The sequence below is a fragment of the Linepithema humile genome, chromosome 3 (genome assembly GCF_040581485.1).
Source record: "Linepithema humile isolate Giens D197 chromosome 3, Lhum_UNIL_v1.0, whole genome shotgun sequence".
Taxonomy (NCBI): Eukaryota; Metazoa; Arthropoda; class Insecta; order Hymenoptera; family Formicidae; genus Linepithema; species Linepithema humile.
Genome location: NC_090130.1, coordinates 30,809,780 through 30,832,835, shown reverse-complemented (window position 1 = coordinate 30,832,835; position 23,056 = coordinate 30,809,780). Strand labels below are relative to the sequence as shown.

The window sequence follows — 23,056 nt, the reverse complement described above, 5'->3', positions numbered from 1 at the left end:
TAAGTAATATCGATAATTGCTATTAGGGCGCATTTAAAAAAACTTTTATACGCATTATACATTTATTCAGATGACATAAATAAATAAATAGAGAATTTGTTTATTTTTAATGCGACGAAAAGTAAAGCTAACAGCTTATAACTGAGAAAAATAGATGACTCGTAACCCTATCTTTTTTTTTATCTTATTTTTTTACAACAAGATGTCACGCATAGTATTGCGCACGACATGAAAACGCCCATTGAGCGTTGCAAGTTTTTTCGGCGCGCTGGTGGATGCAGCGGTGGAATGAACGCAATGTCGCGTTGTAAAATGTCAGCGCCGAATCACGACCGGCGGGGGACGTTGCGCGTTACATCTCGCGGCCGCAGGATCGATAAAATAGAATGGTCAATCCAGTTGAGGAACAGAGAGGGAGAATAAGAGGGAGATCGCGCGGCAACAAAGAGACTCGGGAAGGGGGAACGGGGACGCGCGCGCGACGACGGGCGGTGTGGGCGGCGCGGCGTGGCGGCGGCGGCGGCGGCGGCAGGCGGCGGTAAGCATAAAGAGGATAGGATAATATCGGTGCGCGTCCTCATGCGGAGGTGCCCTTTCGCGGGGGTGCCCGTGTACCCGGATTCACGTCTACGTTTACTACCGATCGCGGCCACTTTCGTAAGCCGATTTGATAGCGGCCGAACAGTTTGTACGATGTAGTTATGCCGAAGAAGGGCACGCGACATGTGAGAGAGTCGGGAAACACGAGAAGTGCTCAGCAGCAGCAGCAGCAGCAGCCGCCGCACCCGGCGGCGGCGGCGACGGCTACGGCTACGCCGACAGCTACGCCGGCAGCTACGCCGATAGCTACGACGACAGCTACGGCGACAGCTATCATCCCGGAAGCGGCAGCAACGACGACGGCGAAGCACTTTCGCAGTGTACACATCGGTGTGACAAACGGCAAGCGCTGGCTGTCGCTGAAGAAACGCCTGGGCTTGACGACGGACGAGGATGTCGCGGTGTACCTTCTGGACCTTGCCGAGTCCGCCGCACCCAACAGGTACGTTTCCATGGCGTTTCAGCATGCTGCCGTTATCATCGACTCGTGTAATAATCGCAGCGCCCGACGACAACGGCGTCTCGTCTGCCGACGTCGCCGCCGCGCGGGTTCTTGCGTACACCTCGTCGGCGCGACAGTTGCTGTCACGCGTTCACGAGGCTTCCCCCCTACTGTCACCCACCGTACGCGTTTCGTGGAATCGCCATCTTGCGGGGGCGGCAGGGGGGAGGAAGATACGATGTGCAAGGGTTCGGAGGCGCAAGAGGAGAGATGACGCGAAAGCCGATCGATACCATCGTGTCGTGCGGAAAGCGCGCGATATTGCACGTCACGATGATTTTGAAAATCGCGGCGAATGCCACGCTGTCGCGACACGAAAAATATGCGAGGAGGGTGGCGGTTTGATCGTGGCATTTGCATTCCACGCGTGAAGAATATCTATAGCTAGAAAATTTCTTAAATTTATTTCAAATTGGATTCAGAAATACATTTTTATTTATTAAATTTCTAATTTTCATTGATTCGTTTATTATACGATTCACTTGATGTACGTAACAATTGCGAGAGTATATTTCAAATAAAAATGTATCATTCAAACAGATACAAAACGAACACTCGAATAAAATTCTAACATATCTGAATTTTTGTTTATGCAGGCACATGTGCAGTCACATACGCATAACGCACATATGCAGACAAGAAGATAAGTGCAATGGAGCAGAGAACTCAAAGCCGGTCAAGGATCACAATGAGGAAGCTGTCAAGATTGAAAACTCGAACGAGAAAGAAGAAGAGGAGGGAAAGTCTGGTATTCGCAAGAGTTTGCATAAGCAAGATAATCTTGTATCTGACACCGCCGAGACGCATCCAGTTGATGCGATAAGTGAGAGCGTGCCGTCTGAGATGCCGGAGAACGTGGTCAAGTTACACGTACGACACAGTTCGCGGTCGAAGCATCACAAGAGCAAGACGCGGCATCACAAGGACAAGCGGAAGAAACGGCGTCACTCGAGAAACGGTACCACCGAGGATACCTGCGCAGGATCGCAGGAATCCGAGCGCATCAGCGAGAACGCGTCAGACGCGCAAAACGGTTTGGTGGAGAGCAAAGAGCCGAGCAATTGCGAGACGACGATGGCAAGCAGCGAATCGAGCGCAAAGTTAAAGTTAGGCGTAGAGAGCTCCGGAATCAGTAGATCAAAGGACGTTGAATCCGCCACGACCAAGACTGACGTAGGTAGTGTAAGATTTATAAGCGATGTAAATAATACGACGAGTAGCGACAATATCAGGTGCAACGCGAAAGCCACGGACGGCGCGTCCGGCAAATCAGCGAAGGACACCTTAGAGGATAATAGAACCGTCGACCTGCAGCTTGGCGACGCGACGGCGTCGTCTGTGCCAAAGCGCGCCTGCGACACCGAGGTTTCGGACAAGGACGTAGAATATTCAAATCCTGCATTCCCCGACGATCCTGCGGAGGCGCAAGTCGCGGACGCACAAGTCGCGGACGCACAAGTCGCGGACGAATCTGAGAAAAAAAGCAAGACAAGCGCGACGCGTCACGTAGAATCGCAGAAACACAAGAACGCAACGTCCGGCAACGCGTCGAAAAACGGCGAGTCGAAGGACGCGGAGAATCGCAAGCTGAAGAAAAAACGCAAACGACCGCGGCACGACGCGCAAGTTCGAGAGAAGAATGTCGCGAATGACACCGCCAAGAATAACACTTCGGACGAGGCGGCGTTCAAGCACCGGCGAAAGAAGCACAAACACACGAACGATCATCGAACCAAGAAGTACCACGACGTGCGAAAGGCGCCGCAGGATGGCATCGTCAAAGAGGAGAATCACGCACAAGATGCGCCAGCTCCGGAGGGCGAGTCCGAGTCGTCGACGGGCGGATCTGGAAAGACCGACGAAGAGGCGAAGGAGACCAGCGTCATAACTGAGCCGCAGCGACTTGCGATCAAGATCAAGCTGTGTCAGGAGTGCAACAGTCGTCATCTGCAAGACGCGTGTCCCCTGACGTGCCCGCAGTACACGATCGTCGACACGATCTCTTACGACCAGTGGCTGAACAAGCACAAAAAGAACACAGAGATGATGAAGGCCGTCAGGTCGGTGGATCCGATGTCGGAGGGATACGGCCGTCCACGGACGGACGACAATTTCGAGTCGGACGACGAGTCGTTGACGTCCGGCGAACAGTGCAAGAGCAAATCAAAAGTGCAGAGAGAGGAGAAACAACTGGTGGTGGACGCGGATCGGCCGTTATACGCGAGGGACTCCTTGCCGGATTGCTTCGAGCTGAAGATCACGAACACCGATCACGGTCTCGGCATCTACGCCAAAAAGCCGGTCCCGATGTACGCGAAACTGGGGCCGCTTGTCGGCACGCCGGTCCGAGAAATGGACATTCCGGACGATTTCTCAATGCGCCACATTTGGGAGGTATTATCATTCCTCCGATTGCTCATAATGCACCGACACACGCTCGTGTAATGAAAATAATTTTTATGGGAAAGAATTTGTTTCTTTTTAGATAGATAATAATGGAAAGAGTGCATTCATCAGTACCACAGATCCGCTGAAGAGCAATTGGATTCGATACTTACGACCAGCTGAGACGAAGGAGAAGAGGAGCGTCACGCTGGTTACCAAGCACGGCCAATTGCACCTCATCACGACGATGAGCATTTTATCAGGGATGGAGCTTACTTATTGGACGGACTCGCCACCGTGGATGCGAAAGAATAAGATAGATAAAACGAGTAAGTGAATTTTCTGCTAAGCTAACATTCTACTATCTGGAAAAATCTTGGAAAATCTTGAAATCTTAGGAATATTTATCAAAACTTTTGTCAAATTTTTCTTGTCTCTTCGACGATGTTTTTCTTTGAATTAAACATTCTGTAATAATTAATATCTATTTGACATGATTTTTTTATACTCACATTGTTTTCAGATTGTGGAGGGTGCAATCTTAACTTCGCACACCCATTATATTACCGGCTGCACTGCTGCATCTTTCACGACACGAATTACAGTTTGACGATAAGGAAATACCATTGCAAGGTATTTTTCGCGTGTTTAATCATTCTTATGAATGAACAATTAATCGCGCTATTACATTCTTGACTGAATTCTCTCATAGGTTTGCGGCGCCGCAGTGCTCGGCAAAGATAACATTATGAAACACGCGGCGGAGTTGCATTCGGGCCGCGGCGCTTATCAATGTCAATACTGCAAGAAGTTCTTCTTGAGACTGAATTATCTAGAAATGCATCGAACTTACGGATGCGCGCAAAATCCGCAGCGGTCGCGTCCGCTGTGCGACTTCTGCGGCCGCAAGTTCTGTCAGCCGCAGAAGCTCAAAGTGCACATCAAGAGGATGCATAGCGGTATGAGCGCACGGTTGACGTTTCTAGTTATTTATCGTTATTACTTTATTATATTATACTTATTTTGTTATTTCTATCGCGCTATATTAACAGAATATGTCTTTCCGCAGATATGTCCGAAGTGCTCAAGGAATTTCAATGTAAGGCATGCTTAAAGCTCTTGGGTTCCCGCGCAGCTCTGCAGCGGCACATGAAAGAAGTACATCATAAAGACGTCATCGCCGCGGCGACATGCGATCGATGTGGGAAGATGTTTCAGAATAAGAGCAACTTGAAGATACATATGTTGACCCACAGCGGCGTGAAGCCATTTAAGTAAGTTTCATTGATTTTTGGCCACAGCCTTGCTCATCAAATTTATATGTTTATTGTTGTTTCTTTTTCTTTTCAGGTGTAAAGAAAACGGATGTAGGGCAGCTTTTACCACGAAGCAGTGTCTGCAATTCCATTACAAAAAAGTGCACGGTCTTACGGAGGATAGGATGCCCAAGATTGAGAGATCCGTGGCGTACACTTTCGACGCGTATAGCGGTGGTCTCATTGAAGATGTGCGAAAGTATTCATGCGGAAGCACTGCAAACACCAGCAGAAGAAATTCACAGGTGAGCAATCAGCAATAATCACGTACTCTCATTATTTGTCTAAAAAGAGATGAAAAAATTGTATTTGTAAATTATTTTTTATTCATGTATTATATATGTCGCGACACCTTCGATATTATCGAAACATTTCTTATTTTTTGTTTCGCCGGAGCGGGTTTCTGGGGATGGTGTTAAGAAAATAGAAATTCCACTGGACTGGCTTAGCTGTTTTATTCGCGCACACACTTTACACGCAGAACCGACGGGATAGACAAGATTTGAACAATATGAATCTCGGAGTACTCAAATGGGAACCTTCGCTAATTCGGCCCGAGTTCCGAAAACAACTTGACTAGAAGCCTCTTAAATAGTAGTCAGGCGGGGCTCGAAATCGTGGCCTTCCCCTGCTAAAGCCACGTTACGACCGCGCGCTTGATCACATGGCTGCGAAACGTTTGTAAACGAATTTGTGATTGGCCTTATGTGTGTCCAATATACTCGCCGGTTAGACGCAGCGTGATCACCGCCAAATTGTGCGAACACCTACCTGTGCTCGAACAATATATTTAATTTGCATATAAACATCTATAATTATATAATTGACATGATTCATAGCAGTATTATATATATAATTAATACAATTTTATAATTATATAATTTTTCTTACAGGATAACAGCAACAGTTTGCCATCTCTGGACGACTGCAGCTCAGAGAGCAACTCGAGAGTCGAGGCACCGACGGCGAAATCCGTTCACAACACCATCATAAATTCATTTCAGAACGAGACGAGTGCGGAACAACAGGAGATTGCCATTCAGGTGCCGACTCCATTACCACAAACGACCACATCTCTCGCTGTCCAGGTGCCGACTCCATTGTCGCAAACGACCACATCTCTATCCGGTGGACTGAACGGCGCGACGATGGAAAATGTCCGGGCGGAGGTCGATTTGTACGGTACATCGAGAATGCAGAGTAAAGGCAGCAAAAAGTGGTTAGGCGAGTTTAGCGCGCCGTCTACGTCCGACATCGCCACGATCACACCAACTCACTTGCCGGCAGTCTCGGCGCCGTCATCTGACGTTTACGATTTCGAAGACAGAAAGGACAGCGACAGCGAGAAGACGATCTCGCGCACCAGTACAACGGGTCTGATAGACAGCAACAAATTGAGTGGATTGAGCGTGTATCCCCGGACGGAGAGCGCGAATGCGAGTCTGCTGGTCGAGGCGGCTCTGGACGCCGCTGAGAGGGACATAGGCGCGGTGTCCAGTCCAATTCTGGAGGACAACGATCGCGAGGCTAATCTGTACACCATCTCGAGTCAGCTGCAGTCGCCGATACCGCAGTCGCGGTCGCCCAATCATCTGGACTCGTACATTCAACAACAGGAGGGTCTGATGTCGCCCGCGCCGCCGTCGGACGATCGGCACACACCGCCTAGTCATCTGCACGTGGATTATCATCTCCACCGGCCGGTCGAATACATCAACGCCTCGCGCACACACAACATCGAGCAGTATCTGCATCACGAGGAGCTTCCGCGTGTCTCGTCGCCAAGTTACATTCACAATCAGCTGCAGTCGCCGATACCGCAGTCACGATCGCCGAATCACCTGGACAGCTACATTCAGCAGCAGGAGGACTTGGTGTCGCCATCGGCCACGCCGAATCCGCCGCGCTACCAAGATGTACATCATCACCATCATCAAGTGCGCACGGACAACTTGTCGAGCGACGAGGGTGAGTCGGTGGTGCAGAATCTCAGTCTGTCCGTGAAGGAGAAGGCGCTGCAGCTGGATCTGTCCTCAACGTCCTACAAGTACGAGCTTGAGCAGGACTTTGTCCGGGAGAGATCCAACTTCGAGCCGACGCTGGTGCTGAACAGCGGCGAACTTCAGGGTCTGGACATGTCGGCACGCGGTTTTCACAGCTTCGGCGCGCCAGTGGCGCAAAACACGCGCTATCATCATCACCATCTGTACGATATCGGCGAGCGGCAGACCGTCGATCTGAGCAGAACCGGCGGCTACTCCATGTCGCCGCCGCCGCCACCGCCGCCACCACCGCCGCCGCCACCTTATCCGCACGGCGACGTTCTGCGTGTGGTCAGTCTGGATCTCACGCCCGGCGGCAGACATACCGTCGATCTCAGCCTCGCCAGATCGCATCATCTGCATGGATCCAGCACGCGCATCATCACCAGCCCGCAACCGCCCGGCTCGACCACGATGCACGTAGTGCCCGTAGGGACGGTATCCGATGCCGGCGAGGGTCGGATATTGTCGCCTCCGCCTCCTTTGCCGGGATACAATCCTAGTTACGCTGTGAGTCCGGCGCCGTATCATCCACCGAGATCCGGCTATCATCATTATCCCGGTTATTACTAATCGTCGTCGATGTTCGCCGATGTGGCGGAACTTTGCAGCCAACGTGTCTCCTCGGCGATTCTTATTTCGGACGTCTGCGAATCCTTTTCGTAGTTACTTTCACCCACAAGTGAGTTTACTTCGAGATTATTACTAGTTTAAATGCGCACGCTGTTTTACGTTGTGATATCATTACTCGGATTCGCGGATAGAAACTGCCATTTTCATATGTCGTTTGTGAAGTAGCGCACAGTGATACTTTTATTCTCGCGGAGTCGGTTCAATATTCAAATCGAAGAATACGAAGAATCGCGACGCGATTAGAGAAGCTAGACAGCGATCAAAAAGGGAAACTTTCGATGCAAGAAAACATCAATAAAAAAAATCAATAATACACATAGCGATCGATCTTAGTGCCGTTGCTTATCACGGGAAATATGCACAATAGCGTGCACGACACATCCATGACATTCAGAGAAAAAAAGGAAAGCGGGGGAGAAAGAGAGAAAGAGCGGATGTTATTTTTTTAACAAAATCAAGTAGCGAGATTTTATGGAGAAAAATTTATTCCATAAATGATAGTGCGAATCGATGTAGAGGAAACTTAATTTATCCGTAATATAGTTGTTAAATTTATTTATTATCTACCTTTCTCCAATAAGCGTAAGTGTATTTGCAGAACAGTATGGTGTGTGATGAGTACATCGTCTGTAGAGTGGTCGTTGAGAATAGAAGAAGGAGAACGAGAAAATAGATACATCGTGATCCAGCGTCACGTCCGTGATAATTACAATTATTAAAAAGTTGTTACTTAGCTCCTAGCTTATATTCTTCTATTTCGGATCTATACTCCATCGTGAAATACTCGTGTAAACGTGGCTTTGGTGATAACGGCAACATCCCAGATAGTATTCTTGCGCGAATCATTTCAAACGAGATTAGAAATTTAGAAATTAGATTAGAAATTACTACAAGTCCTTCGCGGAAGGCGTGTGAAGCGATTTCGGCGATTGTCGCTCCGTGCTCTGGCAATACCTTAACAAATAATGTAAATCTATTTGAACACGCTCTCTTAATCAAATAATAGAGTCGTTCGAGTCGTCTTTTGTATAAATGTAAAAAGTAATGCAACCGTGTCTGCTATCTGGGATGCTAATATTAAGTGAAATAATTCAATCAAGATGCCTAACGCGGTAACCGTAAGTATATCTGCATGGTGATAACAGATTGTAACGTTCACATTTTTATTCTAGTCATTATATATGTCATAGCGGCATTAGCGCGGCATTACGTTACGAGTATCTCGCCGATCGCGAGGATTTTGTCCAAGTACGTGTATTTATTGCGAGTGCGAATTCGAGATCGTGCGAATTTCATCTGCAACCCTATGTTTTCTCATTGATTCATCTAGTAAGATTAGTGATATCAGTGTATTCCATTATTGAAGAGAGAGAAAGAGAGAAAGAAAGAGAGAGAGAGCGAGACGCGACATTGAAATTTCTATTTTATAAAACCCGACTCACAATGGCATTACAAAATTGCGTTACTTAGGCATTATTTACGCTTGAAATATACACCAATATCAACGTATTTCTCGAAAGATATGTATATATTTGTTCATATCGACGTATTTTATCATACAGATACGTAAACGCACGCTCTCATCCGTGCAATCATCCACGTTGATTTTCGTATCGCTTCCAGGTTTCTAGATTTACGTCCGCTAGAGCCATTTATCGAAACCAAAGATCTAAAAATATCGTAACTTTTGTGCCAAATCGGAAGGCGCTCATTGTTATATATTGTATACGCAACTTTTAGCTGAACATAGCGATTCAAAAAAAAAAAAGAAAAAAAGAAAAGCAGAGGGTTTCCTCTGCTTCGTTTTCGTTACATTTTACGTTGATTATTTTACTACGCTTCACTCGTGTGCACGGAAAGACATGTTTTGAAACTTACGTTTTATACAATCACTGTTTGTGTAAGGATTGCGTGTTTTGACCATTTTCTGTTTCGTTAATCTCTACAGACTTTTTTACGATGCTTCTGCCATTAAGGATAGTTACCATTTTACTCTCATTTTTATAGCGACTTTTATTTGAACGCATAGTTTGTACATTGTGCATAATGTAAGGACAACAAACGAGGTACATCTATTAAGGTATAAATACATATATATATATATATATACATTTACAAAAGGAAAAATTCAAAAGAAATGTTTACAATGAGTACAAAATGTGGCACAGAATATATTTGTATCAGGTTTATTGACATATTAATATTGTAAGTAATATTAATAGAACATGACAGTGACTAAACCAAATTGATATTGTGAATCACCCTTCGTCCTAAATACAATCTTTTTTTATCCTTAGAAATATAAGATTCGTCGAGTAATTTCTCCTCAATTGCCTCGTAGATTGGTTCTTTATACATAACGAGTCTCTTTCTGTTACGTTAAATTATATTTAATGTGCTTTTTTTCTTGTAACTTAAGACAGAAATAACAACTCGCCGAATGTCGATTAACGTTGCCATCGTGACGCAAGGAGAGAGAGAGAGAGAGAGAGAGAGAAATAGGATTCAATAGAAAACAGGAAATGAATTAACATCAATGTAGCGGAGATATTGTATTGATCTGTGGACCATATGTACAATGCGAAAAAAGTTGTGTAATAATCAACGTTATTATATGTTAATAATAACGTTGTGCCGATTGTCGTTCGTCGAGATCAGTGGTCGAAGTCAGTTTGGTCTGGTTTTCAGTGGTTCAAATGAGATATTCAGCGTCTTCCAGCGATAATCGGGGCGGAATAGGCTGCCGGCAGAGCAGAATAAGCCAACGATGTGTACGGTGCGTACGCTGCGGGCGCTGCGTATGCTGCTGGCGCTGCGTATGCTGCTGGTGCTGCGTATGCTGCAGGTGCTGCGTATGCTGCAGGTGCAGCTGCGTATGCTGCAGGTGCAGCCGCCAGGTATGGGGCGGCTATCGCGTGATTGATGGCGTGTGCATTGTAACTCGAGGCGTAGGTACCGACTGTCAGAGCCGCGGGCACCGCTGCCGGAATCGCCGGGAGCACTCCGGCGGAACAGGCGGCCACGAGGGCGGCGACGAAAACCTTCGTACAAAAATTCAGTTTGTAAAGAAAATCGTTATTCGTGATGAATATTAAATGTCCGAATCTACAAATAATTTGAGGGAGAAACTTTAAAAATCACTCTAATACAAAAAATTATAAAAATAGTTTAAAAAAATTATAAATATATTTTGAGTATTAATGAAAAAGATATTTATACCAAAAATTATTTATTAATAGTTAATTATATAAATTATACGAATATAAAATATTTTGCATTTTTTAGTAAGGAATATCTATTGTCAAAATAATTGAAACTTAATTATTCACAAAAAAGCATTTACTTATATAATCACAAAATATCCATGACTATTGTAGCAACTGTGAGTATTATATATTACATAATATGTTTATAACACGAAGGTATATATTAAATTGTTCACGTAAACTTACGAGTACTTTGGTCATCATTTTGCCTGCTTGGTATTGCTTATTGTGTCGCTACGAAGACTGCGATAACTATTCTCCATTACGATGTCTTTTATACATCGGCGCCTTCCCTTACGAGAACAAAGACTCTTCTCCCACCGGTGAGCACCGGTGATTTGTTGTATAATACGCGCGGGCGTATCCGGAATGATTTACTACGGTCTCCGTTTCTGGATCGAGCCAAATTTTCGTCATCGCTCAAGTCCTTCGCACTGATATCGATTTCGTCACATGATTTATGTATTTTATATCTCCTTCTCTTCCTTCTCTTTCGATTTGCCGAATCTTATATTGTTTTTTCACAATAAGCTCACTGAAAAAACATCATTTATTTATTAGCGTCTTATTGATAATAAAATTAATTAAATTTATTTATATTTTCATAGATGTTTCTACAAATTATATCTTTTTATTAAACAAATAATAATAGAAGAAGATCGATAATTAATTATTCTGCTCAGAGACGAGCCGACACGTACAAATCGATAATGTAATCCTAATCCACCTGATGCAATCGAGTGACCGTCTTTGTCGCTTTCGCTGTGCAAAAAGCGTAATCTTTAATTCTTAAAAAAAATTTATAAAATCAAATCGTATGATATCTAATAAAAATGTGAAAATATATTCAATGCAATATATATAACTTTAAGATATATATAACTAAATTTAAGATATTTACTTGTCATTTTATTTTTTACAATAAATATTTTATATCATCGTTTCGTTTACTTGCGTTTCGTATTAATTTTTCTTGTTTTCGCTTAATAATTTCATGTTGAAACGTTCTTTATAGGAGTAATCTTCATCACTAACTTCATTCAATATTAATTCTTTTATAATTGCGTTTTCGTTCAATTTTGTCGATCACTTCCGACTTCTTTGTAATGAAATTAAAGGGACAAAACGATCTCGGGATCAATGACCAACTTCGTGCCCTCGAACGGCGATACTTTATGCAAACGATCGTTGGGATCTGTTTTTGCCGTATCGTCGTCGTCGTCTTCGTCGTCGTTGTACACTGATCAGAAGCAGGATGTACCTTTCAAGGCTGCGAGATCGCGATGTGGTCGGGTAAGATTCGAGTTTCCAGCAGCCGCCGCTCGCTGAAGTAATCAAGCTGAAGGCTCCAGGTGGTACGAAGTTCTTTCTTGTCTCGTAAGCACGAGAAACCGTCGATCATCGTAAGAAACAGGAACTGGAATATTCGGCCGCGTGATTGCCATCTAATGATATTCTTTCGGCACAGTTCAAGTCGATTTTTGATCGCTTTCGTTTCGGCCTCTGCACAATCGGTCGCACGATTCGCACGCACTTTCCTCGGGTACGTGATCCACTTGTTGAAGAAGCTGCATTACGTAAATCGTCGGGCACCTAGGTACCAACGTGCGACCTAGAATGTCGCGCTAAAATCGCGACTGGACTCCCGATGACGACTTTCGATTCACCGATGCCGTGGATCGTTAATTCCCAAAATACAAGCATACTTAAGATGCATTATTAATTCTTTTTTTTTGATAGATTATTAAATTAAAACATTAAATAAAATGTTTTGCAACACTCCCCGCTTGCAGCTTTAAACAATCGTTTTCATTTCGAAAAGATTTTTGTAAAAGATACCTGAATTAAATTATCATATCTTTTTTTAGCTTTAATTTTTCAATTTTTTAAATTCTGAAACTATACTACATCCTAAAATTAAATATACATTATATTACTGAGATTTAATGGTGTCCATTTAACATCACTTTCTGCTCTCTTCAAGGAAAAGTACAATCTTCTTAAAATAAAGATTTGACAATAGATTTTGATTTTTCGAAATCACGATGACCTTGATTGGACGATGCGCTCGATTCTGAAAATTGATTACGTTAACGTGTGCTACGTTCAAGTTATCTGATTAGTTAGAATTATGTAAACGCGCATATATCGGGCGGTTGCGTAATTCTCTCCATACCTAGATGCGGTCAAACACAATGTGGCAAGGCAAGGTTGCGAGACGGGGAAAACGATCGCATTGAACCGCTTACGAGCGATAACTAACAATTAGCGGACAACGCTATCTGCGTATTAGACTAAATTAGCTAACGGTACTACGGGTCCACGGTTCCGTAGACGTTCCATCGATTTGTTGATTTTTCATCTCGTGAATCCTTCTTGAAAAGCGTTAGATAATCCAATAATAATTCCTTGTAAGAATTCTATATACAGAACTCTCGTGCACGTGTTTAAAGATATTAGAAAAATAAGGAAAGAAATCTGGAAATACGCATTTTTTATCTCTTTATGCAGGTTTATCGAGAAAAGATGTCTCGAGATGATATACGAAGCTTTCACATAAAAAAAACAATTAAAGAAACCCGCGAATTTTTGCAGAAAGACGGTTGAGGAATATCGGAGGTGGACGTACACTTCTAGTCGTTAAACTGAAGGTCACTGAATTGTTGTAAATCGATGACGAAAACGTTGACTTCGAAAGAACAGCCACTTGATGATGCTCGTCGTGCTCGTCGAAAGAGTCGTGCCGAGAAAGAAAGAGGGAAAGAGGCGCGGTAACGCGTCGACATGCTCGCAAACCAGGAGGTAGAGGCACCTCCGGTAACCTTGATGAATTGCCAGTTGGGGGTCGAACAGGACGGTATAAAGGCTTTTGCTTTTCGAATCGGAAAGCAGATTCCTCGAGTTCTTCTCTCGCTTTGAGCAGCACACTCGATTCTAAACCGTACAACATGTTCAAACTGGTTTGTATCGCTCCCTAGCAATGTTATAATCATTTTGCATATAGCTGCCCAACTTGACTCTTAATAAAAATAATTATCATTACATATTCACAATTAGAATATTAATTAGAAACTATTATCATTCTGCATTTTTCACGCGCGGAAGCAAAATGTACATAAAATGCTATCATTATAATTCTTGAAGGATTATTTCTTTCATATATTTTAGAAATATTTTTTCTTAAAAAAAAAAAGAGAAATAAAACTAAAGATATATAAATACAAAGCGACGATCTTTGGGTTTAACATGCGAACATATGTACGCGTCTTGCATTAAATCATCGCATATTTCTCGATTAATGTGTAAACCGACTGGTTCTTCTAGTGCATCTTCGTCGCTCTTCTGGCCGCCGTTTGTGCCGCACCCGCACCAGGAGCGGTCTTGGCGGCACCCGCGGCAATCGCCGCGGTACCGGCGCCAATCGTGACGGCCAGTAGCAGCCAGGTGATCGCCAGGAATTACAACACGCTCGCCGCGGCTCCGCTTGCAGCTCCTCTCGCAGCGGCCCCTCTGGCGGCGGCTCCACTCGCCTATGCCGCAGCACCCTACGCAGCCTACAGCACTCACGCTGTCGCACCCGCTGCGTACACCGCCTATTCCGCACCCGCTGCGTACACCGCCTATTCCGCACCCGCTGCGTACGCCGCCTATTCCGCACCCATTCTACTGTAATTCATCCTAAGCTCCGACCGGACAGTCTACATATGGATCTCCACGGCCAAATCTAATTTGATGAACGATACGTCGTTTGCGATGGGGCTGAAACCCTTATTGCGACATGTTAAGTTTGTGCAATAATAAACCTCAATAAATTCAACTTTTCCACTCAAATTCTTGTTATGTATTCACTACCTACACCTCCTTGCAATTTACGCGAAAAAAATGTTTTCTCATTATTGTATAACTGTACAATGCTGAGAAAAGTTGTAGAATATAATTCATTATGATATTCGCACCATCGCGAAATTCAGTTTGCGCGAAATCGTGCGCTTCCAATATCAAGAACTTAGTTCCTAAATTTACATATTTGAGTTAACAGTTTCACTCTGTTTTACTGTCTGTTTTACTTCTCCTGCGCGATAAAATCTGCTATGCGAAAAGCGACAAGTTTAATAAGTATATGTTAACTATCTTATTGAACAATAATTACAATAATTATATCTTTAATATTTATTATGATAACCGCTTACGAATTTATGTTATTTAATTCCACAGAATCCTGTTATTACAACGCTACGATATTATTAGTGGTTTTTATCAGATTGAAATATGTATCATTATTATTATTACATAATCCATATAAATTAAGTCTGAAGGTAAATTAATACTTTTCAGAGTACAGACAAATCTTATCTCTGGAAATAACGCCCACTAAAAGATAATTGTGCAATTCGATTATTCTCCCCGCTCTCCGAGGACCTCTTTGACTCGGAGCGAAGTGAAGGAAAGCGAGCGCGTATGTACGTGATATGAGTTTAATTCGTTTAACACAAGAGGATAGCGCCCGGGGCAGTTTACGTCACGGCGTAATCAAGGAAATAAAAGCAAATGCGAAGGAAGAGAGCGAGAGGCTCGCTCGCCCGACCGAGATCGTCGCGTGGCCTCTGCTAGTACAATTTTCTCAATACGGTCCTGTTTTGGTTCCCAGTCTCTCCCTTCCATCCCCCTCCCCTTCGCTCACTCTTTCTTAGTCAACCGGATCTCATCAGCCAACGGAGAGAACTTCAAGGCAACGCCCGTACATTTTTTTCAAGTTCAAGTTCGCCGGGTCTGCCTTAATCGACCACCACCACGCTCGTTTGCTCAAGATCATGGATCGATCGATCCCTTTCTCGAGATACGATCATTAATACGTTGGACGCCGCGACGATTCCGATTAGCCCGATCCGAGCCGAGCTAAAGTTCGTGTGCGTCGAACATCAAAATAAATGAATGCAACACAAAGGACTTATAAATCAAAGCGCAATTGTTTAAATTGTAATTGTATTTTTAATTTAATTAACTCGCATGCTTCGAAGAACCGCCGCTTAGTCTACAACAGTCTGTTTTTGTTCTATCGATTGCAACTAAATTTTGCCTTTATGATATTTTTATAAAACAAATGAAATTTTTATCATACGTGCGCTCATACTGTGTGTTTAATTGCTTCTTTGTTAATGAAACGTTTAAAATACAATTGATTGCGTCTATCGTTTAAATTAATGATAAGCATTACAGAGTATCATGCAATCAACGACCCGCCGCATTATATATGTTAATTGTAACATTGCTTTACCCGCGTGACATTAATTTGTCAGTTATGCTTATATTATGGACTTGTTTTTGCTTCTTGAATATGTTCAAGTCACGCAGATATCAATGCGGAAAGAAGTAAAATGGAAAAAGAGGGTTTCCGAAGTGAAATGTCAACCCTCTTTGCATGTGGTTTGGCATGCCAGATTTTGTTGCCTTTGACTTTTATCGATGAATGGAGAATTCGCGACTAGAGTGCGACTCGATTTCCGTTCGTTTCACGCTTGCATTGTTATATCGGTTTTCATTTTTCTTACGAAAATTTAATATTCGATTTTATTGTCAAACTGTTAAAAACAGAAATAGATTAAACAGAAGACATTAATAACATTTTATTTTCAAACTTCTGGTTTTTACACATACAAAATTATTAATTAAAAAAAATGCATTAAAAAATATGAAAAAATCTACAAAGAGAAACAAATAGGAATTCTTTCAAACAGCTTTACAATTTTTATATCAATTGACAATTAAGCATTTTATTATTTATAACGCATAAAGCCAAAGGAAAATCAAACGGGAGTAAAAGAAAGAGAGGCGAGTTTAAAAGGCGGATTAATAGAAACGAAAATGGGATTAATAAAAAGCCTAGTTGATCGCAAAGGTCACTAGAAAAATCGAAATAAAATTGCGTTCCCTTTTGCGTGACAACTGTTTGCGGTTGCAACCGATAAAACATGCCGAAGGCGAATTAATACCCTGTCGTTACATTAAAATTCCAAGGATAAACGGTTATTTCGATTATTTTCATCTCCCGCTTAAGTGAATAAAACTGTTGAGTCACAAACTGTGAAACGTGACAATTTTTATATGCCATTATAGTCGGGAGATGCATCATTTGATTTGTCAACTGAAGTGCACGCTTTTATATAACGTCTCGTGTTTTTTTAATAATACGGCACGATTGAAGAATCGTAGTATAAATAACGATCTGCAAGATGCCACAATCGGCGAGAGCGATCGAGGGAGAGGAATTTTGTAAAAGATATTAACCTATAAAAATCTCTTTCGTAATATATAATGATATGCACTAACAATCACAAGCAATAGAAATGCGGAATTAAAAACGCAGATAATTAAGAGTATAGTTTTTCAGTCTTTAAGTAATGCAATTTTATACATTTAAAACCTGACGTTTATTCTAGTCTATACTTTTAGAAATAGAAGATATATTTTTTAAATGTATATATCTTTATTCAGTACAACGTTCTGCGCGAATAAAAAAGATATTCTAAATATTTAACGCATCACAAATATCAAATGATGTGAGCGTTGCGAAAAGGAACCTTTTTATTATATCGAAAATCTCGACGTATTCTCAGAGGGTGCTTAACCCCGCAAACTATGCCCATCAGACCGACGACATGATAGCTTGCGCCTATAAAGTTCATAGGTGAACGTTCGAAGAACGGCGTTTATTGGAAGTTCCGAACTAAAGCTAGGCTGTTTCAATCAAATCAATATGTACGATACAGGCGTGGGTGCATATCAAATGCCTTCACCTATAACCCTGTATTGCGTCGTAAAAAAACTCCGAAAGCCACCTTCTAGGTAATAATACATAAAATGTCACGCTTCTTTTTTCGCGCATTATTTTTTAACGACAGATTCTTTCATCAATTTGTGTATATTTTCTTAGCAAACACACTTTGCCAGAAAAAAGCTCATTATCGCTACTTTGCAACCGCTCTCATCATCTCTATCAATTTTTTAAATTCATATTCTGTTAAGTAAAATCAACTGTAAAGTTAACTGAAACACATCCAAATGTCAAATGTTTAGCATCCAAATGTCAAGTGGATTAAATATTTGTCTCAAATTTTACTAATTAATTACATCTAATCCCCGTAATTCTCTTTAAGAAATTTATTCGTGAAATTTAATATTCCGTTCGCAAAATGAGGTTTGCTTTGAATGCTGATATTATTTGACAATCATTTACGAGTACAGATGAGTTAGGTATACTCTGTAACATACAACAGGTTTACTTGTCGAGAATCTCTTGTGGCGTGTATTCAAAGATTCGCTGGTATTCCAAGACAGAAAAGGAGAGCAGTCCGACCACGCCTGGTCACCACGGACAACCTTGAGGGATCATCACGGCCTACTCTTCTCCCCGCAGCCCCGTGTTAATGCACGGTTTCTTTAACAAAGTTCCATTGGTCGGCTGCCGCCCGAATAAAGAAAGAAGCGGAAAAAGAAGAAATCTCTCTTGCGGCGTAGTGCGCGCGTGTTCCCGTGACAAGGCGACGCCCTCCACGAAGGCGCGCTAAGGAGGTGCAAAAGGGGGGCTGGAGGGAGGCAGGGATGGCGAGAGAGTAAAGTGGCTCGGTGTATCCGGCATACAGGGATTCCTTGCTCCTATATAAGACGCGGTACGTTGTATTTTGGCGTATTATCGTGACTGACTGCACAAGCCAGACGAACACACGAGCTTCAAGATGTTCAAGTTGGTAAGTCAACTATGATCTCGGAAGAGATCAACGTCTATCCATTTATCATTCGCGATATCTCTATTATTCATGTACATACTTGTCTCACATCTCGAAAATGTGCTTCATCGTGAGTCTTCGCGTACTAAAGTCCACTTTGAATAATCTATAATTCCGGACAGAGATGGAATTTTACTTATATAATTTTATGTACCATGTAATACGAGAAATATTTTTGAAAAATTAGAATAAACAAAATGTATATCAGTGATAGGTGTTTTGTATGTATGCATTTTGATTTTTCAAATGTTTCTTTGTTACATAAAATTATTGATAGACATGATTCTGTGTAAATATAATATAGATTCTGTGTATTTTTTCTACTCTGTAAGAATGCATCGTGTGTCTTAAAGGATTTTATTCCAGAGTTAAATAAAATATCTATCTATTTATATATCTCTGATAGAGAATTGTGTGTTCGCTAGTCGTATCTATTTTTCGACGCAAAGTATAACTTGGGAAAAGCGCGCGATAAGTTTGTTCAAATTTATCGTACTTGTGTTATTTAACATCTGGCATTTTTTTCAATTTAGCGATAAGTTGAAAAATACGGAGATATATCTTTACGAGGGTACGTATTGAGTATTCTTAATTTCTATTTGTAAAATACAAGCAATCTTTGCTTCGTAGATTTGCTCATTTTTGCGAAAGCAGGCTTTTAGAAGCAAGCAAGAGTTCTATGTATTAAAAAGCATAATATGTTCTTTGTCTCAATTGTTTAAGTATAAAAAAAATATATATAAAATATAAAAAAGTAAAAATCCAAGAGAAAACAAATTCAATATTGATTATGTTAAAACTCGAATAAATTACAAACCCGAAACGCATTTCACAGATTTCATCGTTTTCATTTTTTATAAAGCAGAAATCATTAATATTTTTAATCGCAAGCAATTCAATTTTTGAGATTCTCTAATATTTATTTTTTAATAATATTCCTAAAACGTTGAATAAAATTTTAATATTTTTTAGAAAATTATTAGAGAAATTTTCAGGCCATCATCGATAGTCAATTTAAATTTATTGCAATGATCTTTCTTTGAGTTTCTGTAAATCTGTATTGTCAAGCCATGTATTTAAGAGGTTAAATGGCTATTATTGTCATTGTTACTAATATGATGGAAATATTTTTGTTACAGCTTTGCTTTATCGCTTGCTTGGCGTTCGCTGCTGCCGCGCCCGCACCCGCGCCCGCACCCGCCCCAGCCCCCGGTGCGATCATCGGCGCCCCGCTTGTGACATCCTACAGTGCACCCATTGTCTCCGCACCATTGGCTTACAACGCTTACAGCTTGCCGACTTACAGCGCGTACTCGGCGATCCCGGCTCTACCGTACGCGTATAAAAGTTACGCTTACATCGCCTAATCGGCACCATCGCAGGAAGACCAGGCATATCCAGAGATCAAGGACCAATTTCCATGGACACTTCATCAATTAATTAATCGATCTGCGCCGCCGCAAAATCTTTCCCAAAAAATCAATCACCGATTCCCTCGCGGTTTACCCTCTTCATTCCCCTTCTTCTTTTTCACCATCCATTCGGATAACTCCACATTCGCATAAGATTTAGAATGAATAAAGCTGCTTTAAAGCATTCTATGCGTTTCTTACTTGATCACACCTTTCATCTAAGTTCTATTTGTTATATGATAACACGGTTAAAAAACTGTTTTCGTTTTGTATATGTATTATCGTTTAATTCAAAGTCAGTTAAAATTAGAATTAATTAGTCAAAACTAGTAGTATTACGTAAGTATTACATAATGCCTGTTTTATCAAAAATTTATCGATTATAATTTATTGGTATTTGAAATAGAAATAAAATGGGATTACTAGGTAATTTAAAACAGAATAAATAAATAATTTTAAAGTATCTTAAATCTTTATTAAAAAAGAAAATATGCAAATATAGGGTTCATTATTAGGGTTTAGTTCTAACCGAGAAACAATAAATTATAGTTTCAACTAATAACAATAAATTTAATTTAATTCCAACTAGTTTTAACTACAGGCATTAGATGATACTTATTTTGATCAGTTAATTCTAGTGTTAATTGATTTCGGATTCTAATGGTAACACATATACAACATCTAGATTCATTGGATTCGTTAAATTTATTTTCGAAAAAGAATTGAATTTTTGAATTTATAATACCGAGAAACGTGTTAAACGTTTGTGCACTTTTAAAATAAAATATTAATTTTATTAAGACTTGACCTAATCGGTTCAATCACAGAGACATAGGCGTCAGATAGATGCGTGGGCTGGCGCGTATTGTAATATTGTCGAATATATAGTGCGCGCGTATTGTAAAGGATCATTGATGACGTATAAGAACGCGTCACTGCGGCTTACATCAATGCATTATTTCGAGAAGTCCTTTGAGATAGCTCACACATGTGGAGCAAAATCGAATAGACGGAAATAAAGTTGTCGAGCTATATAACACATGTACGGTAAATACGATGAGTTAATAGACTTCAAAGACTTCATTCAGTTTGAGATGTAATATAAATTCATAAATACAAATGCCCAAAGGAAAGATACGTGATATTATATACTATCTCTCATAATATATATGTTACACAAAGGATGTATCATAATACGGTGTATAATCGAAAATTTTTTTCTTGTATCAAAAGAAAATAAAATCAGATCATTATTCCGCAATTGATTACTGCATGTATTAATATATACGCAGTTAAAGCTTCAACTGCTCGAACAAAGTTTTCGTAATGTTACTACATTGTATAAAAGTGTCGAAACTACTCTGCTTTCATACATTTCGCACACTGAATTGCAAATACGACAAGCGAAATTAAATTATATCAGATGACGCTGAATTGTACTACGGGGGGTAATGTTGCGAATCGGAACGAATAAAAGTCTCCGTACTGTTCAATGTCAAGAAAACTAATTAATTCAACAAAAAGATTATGGAAATACGAATAAATAAGGTCATACTTTTTTATTCACTCGTGAGACAAAGTCACCTCTGACCGGCGCAATATAATTCTATTTTATAATACTCGTTAACGATAATGTGTTGCAAAAGAACTGTTACGACGTGCAATTGTTGTAACTGTTGTCATGTTTTGTTATTATTTTATAAATATGATTATATAAGGATCGGGCGTAGACGTAGCACCAACATTAATCGTTTCATTCATGCTGCTCAAGCGTTCACGAGCGTTCTTCAAGACTAATTGGCGTGTACGGCGCATAATGTTAATCGGAGGTCATTCGAAGATTCACAGAATGTGAAACGCGCAATTCCCCAATTTATTTTGTCGAAGATGAATTTAAATTAGCGAAACAATGCAATACTCGTATAATTGAAAAAAAAAAACCTTGAATGTTAAGACAAAGAAGAAAAAGATTTAGAAGATGTCTAAAGCAAAAATGAACGGATTTTGTAATTTGTGTGAGATAATTATGTGAAAATTACAAATTGTATTTATAGAATAATTAAATAAGAATAATGAAATATTCAAATATTTATATATGAAAAATATGTCAATGATTAGAATTATTAACTTGGGTCATTGTTTTGAATGTCGTCACGTATGTTAGCTGAAGTTTCATTAGCGCAAAAAGAAAAACAAAAAAAAAACGTTTGTTTACGCTTTCCTCGTGTACTAATACATGCAAATCTAAAGCCAATCTCACAATGTGTCGGTGGGAACATACGCTAATTTAGCGTTACATAACAAAGCAGAGTGTTCTAATAATTGGCTTTTATGACGAAGCATTCCGAACGACCCAAGCATCTAATTAACATAATAACATTCAGTTAACATAACAATTAACTTGCTAAAGCATTGACCTATTATTGCGGATTGCGACTGGCAGCCACAACGGAAAGGACATTTGATGGTCGAAAGATTTATCTGTAAAGATTTTCGCAAGTAAACACAGAAATTCTATATCAAGAGTACAATTATGCAAGATTCTGAGTAAATTACAAAAATATGGGAAGCTTCGATTAATTATATATTGTGCAACTATTAAAGTTTATCTTTACAAATAACACTAACAAATTACAGATATTTTGGACACACTTCATTCAATCCTTCGTTAAAGATTATTTTATAATAAACGTTGTCGTAAATTATTTCGAAACATGTGCGTTATATCATTTCTGTAATAATAAATACATGTGCAAATGTGCTTTGTGTACAAATATACATAATAGATCCTGTTACGCTTACGTTCTGTTATGCATCGTTGTTTTAATTAATCCAATTTATTACGCATAGACAAGATTTGCTATTCTTGGAACGTGAATACTTTACATAATTCACGTCATATAAGCAAAACATAATAATATACATAATCGTAACGTAATAGTTACAATTACGAGAGCGGTTTTATAAATCTTGCAATAAACAATAAAGACAAGATTTTCAAAACTATTGTTAAGTCTTGCTACATGACGCATGAAACTTTTAATCCTTTCGGTACGGAAAACATATGCAATTCAAAGGCACATTCTGCAGCTGCAAAGCGTATAAATACGATGTCT

General features: G+C 40.7%; 3 protein-coding genes across 5 annotated transcripts; all 3 read left to right on the top strand.

Moving 5' to 3' along the window:
- Positions 1 to 234: 234 nt before the first annotated feature.
- LOC105670379 (uncharacterized) lies at positions 235 to 13,464 on the top strand. Of its 3 annotated transcripts, none has more exons than XR_010889099.1 (9): positions 235 to 1,042; positions 1,699 to 3,496; positions 3,588 to 3,816; positions 4,011 to 4,120; positions 4,200 to 4,446; positions 4,557 to 4,761; positions 4,838 to 5,048; positions 5,697 to 7,527; positions 13,340 to 13,464. XR_010889099.1 is itself a non-coding variant. In XM_067351263.1 (8 exons), the coding sequence occupies exons 1-8, from the start codon at positions 702 to 704 to the stop codon at positions 7,416 to 7,418; spliced, it is 4,863 nt and encodes a 1,620-aa protein (XP_067207364.1). In that variant the 5' UTR covers positions 235 to 701; the 3' UTR covers positions 7,419 to 10,929. The 3 variants fall into 3 exon arrangements, 1 of the variants encoding a protein (XP_067207364.1); XR_010889098.1 differs by lacking the exon at positions 13,340 to 13,464 and adding an exon at positions 8,077 to 10,929; XM_067351263.1 differs by lacking the exon at positions 13,340 to 13,464 and having other exon boundaries at positions 5,697 to 10,929.
- Positions 13,455 to 14,575, top strand: LOC105670377 (pupal cuticle protein C1B). The gene is given in 4 exon segments (XM_012363880.2): positions 13,455 to 13,515; positions 13,518 to 13,558; positions 13,561 to 13,704; positions 14,069 to 14,575. Coding segments are annotated over 4 exon segments (594 nt in total). The 3' UTR covers positions 14,417 to 14,575.
- A 3,753-nt stretch (positions 14,576 to 18,328) lies between these two features.
- Positions 18,329 to 20,124, top strand: LOC105670380 (Neuropeptide-like precursor 3). The gene is made up of 2 exons (XM_012363883.2): positions 18,329 to 18,489; positions 19,668 to 20,124. Exons 1-2 carry the CDS (start codon positions 18,478 to 18,480, stop codon positions 19,893 to 19,895), a joined length of 240 nt encoding a protein of 79 aa, XP_012219306.2. The 5' UTR covers positions 18,329 to 18,477; the 3' UTR covers positions 19,896 to 20,124.
- Positions 20,125 to 23,056: the final 2,932 nt, after the last annotated feature.

Coding starts and splice junctions, on each gene's coding strand:
- LOC105670379 (XM_067351263.1), top strand. CDS start 702: ATGCCGAAGAAGGGCACGCGACATGTGAGAGAGTCGGGAAACACGAGA. Junction 3,817..4,010: donor GAATAAGATAGATAAAACGA/GTAAGTGAATTT, acceptor CATTGTTTTCAG/ATTGTGGAGGGTGCAATCTT. Junction 4,447..4,556: donor CATCAAGAGGATGCATAGCG/GTATGAGCGCAC, acceptor GTCTTTCCGCAG/ATATGTCCGAAGTGCTCAAG.